Source organism: Rattus rattus, chromosome 2 (assembly GCF_011064425.1).
Source record: "Rattus rattus isolate New Zealand chromosome 2, Rrattus_CSIRO_v1, whole genome shotgun sequence".
In the NCBI taxonomy this organism is placed as follows: Eukaryota; Metazoa; Chordata; class Mammalia; order Rodentia; family Muridae; genus Rattus; species Rattus rattus.
In genome coordinates this window covers 132,694,102-132,704,297 of record NC_046155.1, presented here as the reverse complement: position 1 = coordinate 132,704,297, position 10,196 = coordinate 132,694,102, and the positions used below count along the sequence as shown (strand labels likewise).

At 43.5% G+C, this 10,196-nt stretch overlaps 2 protein-coding genes across 5 annotated transcripts in view; one reads left to right on the top strand and one right to left on the bottom strand.

Annotated features, from left to right (window-relative positions):
• The window catches only part of Lrrc28 (leucine rich repeat containing 28), a 120,649-nt gene extending 116,960 nt beyond the window's left edge, over window positions 1-3,689 (bottom strand). The window contains exon 1 of the mRNA XM_032893428.1: window positions 3,571-3,689. The gene's annotated coding sequence lies outside the window, so the exon portion shown is untranslated. The remainder of the gene's footprint in view (window positions 1-3,570) is intronic.
• Window positions 3,690-5,971: 2,282 nt separating this feature from the next.
• The window catches only part of Ttc23 (tetratricopeptide repeat domain 23), an 86,872-nt gene continuing 82,647 nt past the window's right edge, over window positions 5,972-10,196 (top strand). The window contains exon 1 of one of the 4 annotated variants that reach the window (XM_032893425.1): window positions 5,972-6,431. In XM_032893425.1, coding sequence (XP_032749316.1) covers window positions 6,407-6,431 — 25 coding nt within the window. In that variant the 5' untranslated portion in view covers window positions 5,972-6,406. The remainder of the gene's footprint in view (window positions 6,432-10,196) is intronic. The other 3 variants (XM_032893426.1, XM_032893423.1, XM_032893424.1) reach the window with 3 other exon arrangements.

The window sequence follows — 10,196 nt, the reverse complement described above, 5'->3', positions numbered from 1 at the left end:
ATAAGCACTGCATAACCTGTCATCCTACAGAGCTACAAGACAACACATTAAAATAACAGAGTAGTCTGATTAAGCAATATTTGCTACTCACTAGAAATAGATCTTGGGGGGGTAAAACTCTTTTGTTCTTCAGGTAGAACTCTTTATAGGATAAGAGGCTCAATGTCTGGCTTTGTTTTTTACAGACAGGTTTCTCACGTACCCTAGGGTAGCCTAAAACTTGCTATGTAGCCAAGGCTTGAAATCTCTGATCCTCCTGTCTCTGCCTCCAGGAGTGCTAGGAATACAGTTGTGTGACACACCTCTTTGTTTTTGCAGCAATGAGACCAAACCCAGGGCTCTGTGCATGCTGGGAAAGCACTCTACAACTGCTTGGCATCCCCAGAGACAAGCTGCACAGCATGACCAAAGAAAGGTTTTTTAAAAAAAAAAACAAACGCAGCAGGCCCCACTTCCATCTTGAGCTGCTTCATTTTGTATTTTACTTCCCTGGAACATTCAAGCATACACTATTCCTACTTAGACCACTGACAGTCCAATTCCTTGACTTCCTCCTACCTAAATGGTGTCGATTATCCCACACTTTTACTTCTTTAATCCTTTTAGCCTTTTCTTCACAGCTTTGCAGAAATAGCAAAGAAGGCGGTCAAAAGTCACCAGTCCAAAATACTGCACCCTTATGATTCAATTATAAATCTCTGGACCTCAGGTAAACTCTCAGGTAGATGGAGCAGCTAATATGTTGGATGATGGACAATGAAGCTACCTTTGACATCTTCCTAGGCATACAGACCAGCAAGCTTTACTATGAACATGTGAGGATGAACAAACTTCACTAGTAACCCATGAGGAACAGATGCAGGCTTCCAGACTTTGTCAAAGGTGGAACGGTTCATACAGGATTAAAAGCAAGAATCTGACCCCAGGCCTAGGGTAGGTTCTTTATGATGAGGCACGGGATTCCAGAAGACAGGGTGGAAATGAAAGTACATACAACATATTTACTCAAAAAGTCAATTTTTCTAGACATCCCTTCTAGTTCTTTATTGAAAAAGAAAAGGGAGAAGTTTCAATTATTTTATTCATTTTAAGAATAATTCTCATTGAATAATCATATGAGGCTCTCAATGAACAGAGTTTTATAAACTTTGGGGTTAATTTCTATCATTTTCAAACTCATTTCTTAGCTCAGAAGTCAGCAGTTGCCACTTTACTTAAGAGTATTCTATGGGGGTTGGGGATTTAGCTCAGTGGTAGAGCGCTTGCCTATCGAGCGCAAGGCCCTGGGTTCAGTCCCCAGCTCTGAAAAAAAAAAAAAAAGAGTATTCTATGAAGTGGTGGTTAACGGCCCCAGGTCAACCTAAGAATCGAATACTTTCCCCTCCTTATTCCTTCCTCGCTTTATTGCCAGGCACGGGATCTTTAGGCATCTTATGTGTCTTTATATAAAGTGAAGGGAACTAACTACAGCACTGACAGAACCAATGCTTCTGTATGGAAGACAAGGCTAGAATAATTCACCGATTAAGCGGGAGTGGTTTCTGTCTTACAGCATTCCCGATGTCATACAATTATGCCCTGAGTAAGCGGGAGTGGTTTAGATATTTTATAGCATCATCTCCGATGCCGTACCTTCCCTGACAGTGTCAGTGCTCATCACCCTTAGTTACCTCCCCAGGTTTTCCTGTGTCAGCAAATGTAGGGGAAGCACCCTTCTGTCCATACAGCAGCTCAGCTGGGAGTCAGGAAGGAGCCCATCCTCTCCATCAGCACTTCTTCAATGGAGGCTAGTGTTCCCTTTCCAAATACATCTCAGTTCCAGCCATCTCCCTCCAGCTGCCCAACCCACAGACCAGAGCCATCTCCTGCCTTGGCCAACTGTACTCCTGGCCTCCATGTGTCCACTCTCCTCACTCCCAACATGTCAATCACAGCAATGGGCCTCTGAAAATGCACCCATAATTGCACCTCTTCCTCTCAAGCACGTCTGACTAAAGAAATCCTTTAGCAACCCCTTATTGAGAAAAGCCAAGTCTTACAAAGCTTCCTGAGCCCTTGACCATCGGGCCCAACCTGCCTGTCCAGCCACCTCTGCCACATTCACCAAGTCCCTGACCTCTCTTAGTCCCGGGAGCTGCCAAACTCCTCCTAGCTGTTGCTGCTCTCCTCCTAGCCTGGAAATGCCTCGTTCCCCTTGCAGATTTCAACGTAAAACTCACCTCCCTATCCCAAACTAATCATCCCCTTGACTTTCTTTCAGAGCAAGCCACTTGCTCGTTTTTACTATTTGTTTTAGATTACATATCTATATCTACAGATACAGATATGCACCCCTGTTTACTGACACTTTAGACAAGAGTCTGTAAAACTCCAAGTCCAGAGAGATGCTGCTTTCTTCATATCTGCATACCTGTGTATGAATATAGTATCTATGATACTTTTAGCTTTCAAACAGCTAATAAATGGATGAAATCAGAGCAGCTGTTCCAAGGCTGATTTTTTTTTTATCTAGCCATTGAAATCATCCAGACGATTTAAACTTCCTATCCGTCATAAATATCTTTATCTTCACAGCCAAGCAGCACAGCAGACATGAATTAATCCACTTTACAGATGAGGGACTTTGCCACAACCGAAAAGCAGGGGGTCCTAACTCCAAAGTCTGGGCACCAGCATTCCTATAACGCAGCCTTTTACAAATATAAAATGTAGCCAGTGCCATCGTTGTGAGACAGCCAAAGACTACACATATGGAAGGATTCCCTTTTGCAAAGTAAAAAGCCATATCCAAAAACTTCACTCACTGTAACCAGATGTCTGAATGTCCCACCTGGCACTGGTTACTTCAAGAGCATCGTTAGGCTCTGCTGAAATGCATCTTCCTACAAACTGAGAGATGACATGCATGCAAATCAAATCCAAAAGCTTCCCAAGATCAACGATACACTTGGTTCTCCAATATGCACTCATTGGCCATACAGCCTTGATAGTTTTCCTGACCCTTTCAAAAACCTCACCCCTGCCCACAGTGACTGTAAACAATGTAATCAGTATTGACCAATGTAATCAGTAAGACTGCACCTTCAGTGTTCTGGAAGTCCACCACCAGTTCTCTCAGTAGAAACAGAACCATCTCTCAAGTCCATCCCCATTTTAAGCACAAGTATTTGAAAGAGTAGTCCTACTTGATTTAACTGAATAAACAAGTCGGTTTTCTAACGCTGGAGATTAGAGACTTAACAAATTGTATATTACAATCGTCTGTAAAAGGCTGTTTTCTCCATGAGAAAAGATACCAGATGTCCCGGTTTTGCCTGAGTTAGTTCGAGCCTAAGGTCGTAAGAGTTCGGCAGCCGGGAGCCCAGGGGCAGGGATTCAGAAGATGATAGATACCAGGATACTTTGGTACCAGGGGCCATGGAGGGCACGGCAGCGGTGGGGATCCAAGGCCGGACAGCCAGTGTCTCTCTCCCAGAGGCCCAGACTCTTCTGTGGCGACGGGGATAAGCGTCCCCACCCGGAGCCGCGCCAGCAGCTTCGACCCGTGAGCCTGGAAACTTAGACACTCACCTAGGCGCCCGCTGACCAGCTCTCAGCGGCTCATGCTGCGCTGGAAGGCAGTCCAGAAACAGGGAGGGCGGGGCTAAGGGGGCGGAGCCTGCGGAGAGGCGGGCCTGACTAACGGGAGTAGTGTTCGGGGTAGAAGGGGCCCGGAGAATGAAACCTCGCGATAGTTCGTCTCAGTTCTCGTTGTCTTCCGATAGGTGAAATGAGAGGTTCGTTTTCAAAACCTAGCGCTTATTGGCTGAGAGCGCGACTTCCTCCAGCGTCCCAGCTACGGCTCTGTCCTGGCTTCCGGCTCCGGCTTGGAGCTCAGTGTTAAGAAAGTGGGTGTTCTGCGTTAGTGTTTTGGTAGGTTGTTTAGCTGTCGCCAGCCTTAGGGTCGCCAGTAACTAGCCAGTTCTTTTATTCATACGTTCATCCTGCTGCCAACAATAAAACTCGACGCGGAGCGATTAAATCGACCTATGCACAGTCTTGCATCTGCTCTATCAGCAATTCCGACTACTGTTACACCACCATTCTGACTTTTAAACAGAAGCCGTCGGGCTTCCGTAACGCAAGTAAATAGAGTCAACAAGCAGAACCTAAGCACTGGATATAATGTCTCCAAATGCTCACTGATCGCTGCCAAAGATATTGCCTACGCTCAAGTGACCTAAGTGTGGTGGTGCACGCCGGAATCCCAGTGATTTGAAGGTGGAGACAGGCGTTAAAGGCCAACCTCAGCTGCCTGAGACACTGTCTCATAAATGAAAATTTAAAAAGAAGCACAGGCTCTAGTGTGAGATAACCGAGGACAATCACAATTTAGTGAAATGATCTGGCAGTTTCTATATGGCTAAATAGACAGTCGATGAGTACCTTAAGACTAAGAACCTGATTATTCTGGTGGAGCAGCATGCAGCCTCTGCTACTCTTAAAACTGAGGCTGTAGGATCACAAGTTGAAGGACACTCTGAAGAGCTAATGAGACCCTATTTCATAAAGTATTTCAAAAAGAAAGGGGGCAGGTATGTAGCTCAGTAGAGGCACTAAATTCAAGCCCCAGTACCAGGGATGAAAAGTAAAATGTTTTGTTTTTTTTTTAATGTCGTGTACAACTTTAAAGTTTCCTCTATGACTTCCTCTTTATTATTTGACGAAACTCATTATGTACATTAGGTGTTTGGAACAAATCCACCACCACCACCACCACCACCACCACCACCACCACCACCCCATTAAAACTTACTCTTTGGGGGCTGGAGAGATGATGGCTCAGGGGTTAAGAGCACTGACTGCTCTTTCAGAGGTACTGAGTTCAATTCCCAGCAACCACTTGGTGGCTCACAACCAACTGTAATGGAATCCCAACACTTTCTTCTGGTGTCTGAAGAGAGCAACAGTGTACTCACATATATAACATAAATAAATAAATCTTAAACAAACAAACAAAAACCCTTACTCTTTGTCCTTTAAAAAAAATTGATGAGCTGGACAGTCCTGGTCCACACCTTTAATCCTAGCACTCAGAGGCAGAGGCAGGAAGGTTTCTGAGTTCGAGGCCAGCCTGGTCTACAGAGTGAGTTCCAGGACATCGAGGACTGCATGCAGAAACCCTGTCTTGACAAAACAAACAACAAAAAGATGTCTATTAACTTGCATAGGGGCTTCTTGTTAAGCAGCTTTAATTTTATCTATCTAATTATCTATAAGTAAAAATAATGTGACACTACAGACAACTAAAGAATGTGGAGATCAGGAGAAATAGTATTCCCCAAGAAAAGCACACCAATTCATTATCCAATACCAAATGGTCAGCCCTGAAAACACTCTCTCTCTCTCTCTCTCTCTCTCTCTCTCTCTCTCTCTCTCTCTCACCACACACACACCCCAACAAGAATTAAAGAAAAAAGAGGCCATAAATATGAAAGAGAGCAAAGGAGGAGTACATAGGATACTTGATCATAAGGAAAGAAAAGGAAAAACGGATGTAATTATAATTTCAATATATGTATATATTATTAATAGTTGACAATTACCAAAAGTAATAATAGAAAACATTTCTGAAGTAATTTCTGCTTCTTAATTTTTAATTTTTGGCTTTCATTTTATAAAACAATATTTTTGGCCCACTGACATCCAAATTTTGCTCATGAAAAATAAATCATGTTAAAATAGCCTTTATTCCCTGTTCAAATTGATGTTGAAATTCCTATATTGATAGGAATTTGTTAGAAATTCACTTGTCTGGTGGAGGATGGATTTACTATCAGACTTAAAAGGGAAAACTCTAAATAGATTTTTTTTTTCTTTTTATAACCTCTGGCAACTTTTAACTTCAACAAGTCAGCGATACCACTTTAAGAAAATTCCTAGGAAAAGGCTTCCCCTGATCTAAAATTCCCACCTCTGGCTTCCAGGGATTGGATTACAAAGTTCGACAAACTTCGCTTCTCCACTCCCTATTGGTGAAGGCGCTATCATTCATTCTTTGGCCTGGAATTTTGTTAAGTACTGGGTTGCTTTACCGAAAAAATGCCGTTCTCTTTCAGGATGAGACTGCTCTGTTTAGATTTGCCTGTGGTTATCAGGCTGTAGAATCAATCATCAACTTGATTCAGAAGGAGCCAAATTGGCAACTCAGATTTTTAAGAGATCTGTGAAAAGAAAAGTACCGGGTAAACTCACAAAGGATTTTACAACAAAGTTACAGATGCAGAGTGCTAAAGAAACTTTCCAGGTTTTTTCTTTTGTTTTGTTTTGCTAGTTTTAAAGGAACGTCCAAAGAAAACCAAAGGAAACACAGATCCTTGCTGAGCCGGGCTGGAGGAAGAGGCATCGGAGTTCTTTTGTCTTTAGAATGAAGTTGGCAACCCGATTCCCAGGTAAGTAAGATTAATTGTAGATCGTATTTTGTTTCAAAAAACTGTGCTTTGCGGTTATTTGTTTCTTTAATGTGGATTTAGACTTTTAATATTGTTTTTAATCAAATGGATAGTCCTGTGTATGCGTTATGATAACAGACCAATATGCAAGCCATCTATTTAGAGAAGAAAAATCTCAGTTGAATTTGAACTCAAATTGGGCGAATAGTTGTAAAGTTGAAAATTAAGGAATGTATTTGCCTATGGCCAAACAAAACTTAATTTTGGTATATTCTGTATCAGAAACAGCAAGTGGATAAATTCTCCCCCAAAAGAAATCAATCAATAAGAGATATTTTGATTAGTATTAAACATATAACGCTCAGGAATATATTAGAACAACTGTTTCTTCCATTGCCACTCTTGGTTTGCCCAGAGGGACATAAAACAGTAAAACTCCAGAAGTTCATACCAAGGCTCTGGACAGAGGGGGCTCAGAGATAGATTTTCAATGAACGAGGCTACATAATTTCAATGTGTGGGTGCCTGTGACAGGTGCTAAGTGCATCAGGAGCTCAGAGCCCTTGAATTTGCACTAGGTGGGGAGAAGGAAGTGGCGTTTCACAGGGCGGCCACCGCCTTGGCAAAGCTGCCTCTGATCGCAGCAGGAGACTCATTGAAAACCTCGGTTAAAAGGATCGTAATGCTTCATTTAAATAATAGTTTTTTACAAAGCACAGGAATTTACCGGAAGAGTCAGTCACTAGAATTAAGGAGCTCAGCTGTGGATTTTCAATATGAAAGCTCGTACTGTAGCTCAGGATTGTGCCAGGGCAAAGGCCAGAGCTCAGTACTCTCAACTGGTGTACAGACATTTTGATTAAGTATCTTTATTTACCGTCGTTGGCTCACATAAATCCTGGTGCATTCATTTCCCTGTGGCCTTTGAAAAGCACCCTGGGGGGTGGCGGCCGGCGGGGGCGTGGGGGGTTAGCACTGTGAGTATATATCCTCAGGTGTGGTGGTTGTGGCATAGTTAGAACAGCGAAAGTGATTTTTATGCCCACTGGATTGGCTCTTTCTTTGAATGTGTTTTTCATGATCACACTTAACTGATTGAAAGGAATTCCAAACCCCAACCCTAAACCATGAAAAGCCACTACAGGGAGTGCCACTTGAGCTGTGTCTGGGACAAAACTCAACGCTTCACATGCTCACCCCAGAACCTCTACTAGGCACTGAGAAAGCAAAGAGACTGAAGAGCCATCTCCTGCAATCGGACAAAGTGCTTCAGGGACATTGTCTTTATCCTTATACCGAACCCTTACTCTGAAGTCTGACGCTCACCCATCCTTCGATGTCCATAGGTTGTTCTTTCTTGCTTTCTTTTAATTAGAAAAACATATTTAAAGGGGGATTCCCTTCCACCTCCACAGAGGCCAATAATATGCTTTGGTCATTTTCATCCCTCTTTTTTATTCCTCCCACCGACTCCCCCTTTCCTTCCAGATATCTAAATTCCCTGTGTATGTTCATGCTTCTCTATCTCCTGGTTTCTAAAGAGAGGACAAACAACATTCCACATTTCCCTTTTTGAGACTGGGTTATTTCTCTTAACATGTTCTTTAGTTTCTTCCATTTTCCTGCAACTGAAAAAAAAAAAAAAAAAAAACAAAAAACAGCCGATTGAATCCGTGTTGTATACAAGTTCCTTATTGGTCCATTCTTTGAGGGACACCTATGCTGCTTCCTGGCTCTCGTAGCCCAACAGCTTTAGCGGACAGGAGTCTCTGTAGTGAGCTGACATATCATCAGTGATTTCCAAAGGAGGAGAAGGAGGAATCCCTAGCTGTTAGAGACATGGCTGTCTCCAGTCCTTACCCAGTGTCACCTTAAGTCCCTTAAATAGTACAGCCCTCGAGAAGTTAGAGAAGCAGAAGAGATGTCACATACTAAACGTGACTCGTGCCGCCTGTGGACAGGGACAGTGAAAAGCTCACTCATGCTTTCTCAGAGTCTGCTATGATTCCTGGGATACGCAGCCCTCACCTCTGTGGAATGGGCCTCTCCACCCACCTACTCCATCCTTTAAACGGAGTGAATCCGCACTGAAGGGGTTGGCTTGCTCCAGTGTTCAGGCCTCCTCAGCCCTGGCTTCCTCCAGCTGCCCACAGCCTTTCCCCTGAGGATTTTGGCACTCTGTATGTGCAAAACAAGAAAGGCAACGAAAGGAAACTTATGCAATACGTTTGGCTTTTAAACTAAATGCAGTTTTAAGGACTAGAAACATCACTCAGTGGTAGCGTGCTATGTTTAACTTCCTAGTTGGAGTTTAATTGCTGTGGCAATGTCCCTGCTATTGATATTTCCACATTAAAATTTAAAGATACTGTTTCTAGTGAATGTATCGTTTGACTCCAGCTTCACAAGGAACTAGATGATGGCTCTAGCCCAAAGAGGAGGATTGATGAAAAGACATGAGATCTCATCGACAGTGTAAGCTGTGAACTTTGAGGTCTGTGGACCATCACACACACACACACACACACACACACACACACACACACACACACACACACACACACACACACATCTGTGTTTGTCAGGATTCTCCACGATGTGGCGATGCCACATTCTTTTCATACACTCGGGAGTTCACAGGCATTGGGAATACCTTCGGTATCCAGCTCCTGTCGCTAGCACTGCTAGAAGATGTGTACAAGGTGCGTGTAGCCATGCTTCTTCAGCCGCGTTGTATTTACCTTCCAGTAGACGAGTGGCTCATGGACTGACTGTGTCAAACTCCCAGGGAGCATCACAGCCGTTTTCCCAGGCAACCTCGGCACCATGTCACACTCTCCCCGGCAGCATGTGAGAGCTCCGACCGCTCCACATCCTTGCCACCCCTTCTTATGTTTGGGTTTATTGCTGTTGTTATTACTATTGTTGTCCAAACTTGGTGAATATGAATTAGTAGTTCCTTGTGATTTTGATAATGACTAATGATATTAGTTAGCCGTATGGGTTTCTTAGCTATCCGTATGTTTTCTTTGTTTAAAAAAAAAAATGTCTAGGGGCTGGAGAGATGGCTTGGCAGTTAAGGGCGCTCTTCCCAAGGACTCAGTTCAAATCCCAGCATCTACATGGCAACTCACAACTGCCTGTAACTCCAAGATTTGACACTCTCACGTAGACACAGATGCAGGCAAAGTACCAACGCACATTAAATAAATAATAACATTAAAAAATCTCTATTTACTAGTGGTCTAATTTTCAGTTGGGTTAATATATTGTCATTGGATTGCAGATAGTCTTTACATAGTCCCCCATCCTTTAGGTTGTCTTTTCAATTTAGCGTCTAGCTTTGAAGCACCAAGGACTCAATGTTGGGAAAGTCCAGTTAATCCACCTTTCCCTCTGTCACTGGGGCTTTGGAGCTGTAGCCAAGGAATGCAAGCTCGAGAGCGTTTACTCCAATGCCCTGGCAGGGCTTTAGACTTGGACCTTACATTTGGGTCTCTGCTCGGCTGGAGGCTAACTTTTAGGTATGGCTTGGGGTCTCCCTCCTGTGTGTGTGGCTCTCCAGCATCCACCATTCGTTGAAAGACTCTTCTTTCCGCCCTTTCAGTATCTTAGCGCCTTAGGGTGGCCGGGGTCAGGGTACACAGGACCTGGGTTTGATCGCTGAAAAAAAACCAGTGGCCGTGTATGTCAGAGTTAACTTCTTTTCCTGTCCTGTCTGTCAGTCCTTATTTATCTTATTTATGCCAGTGCCTTGTCATTTTG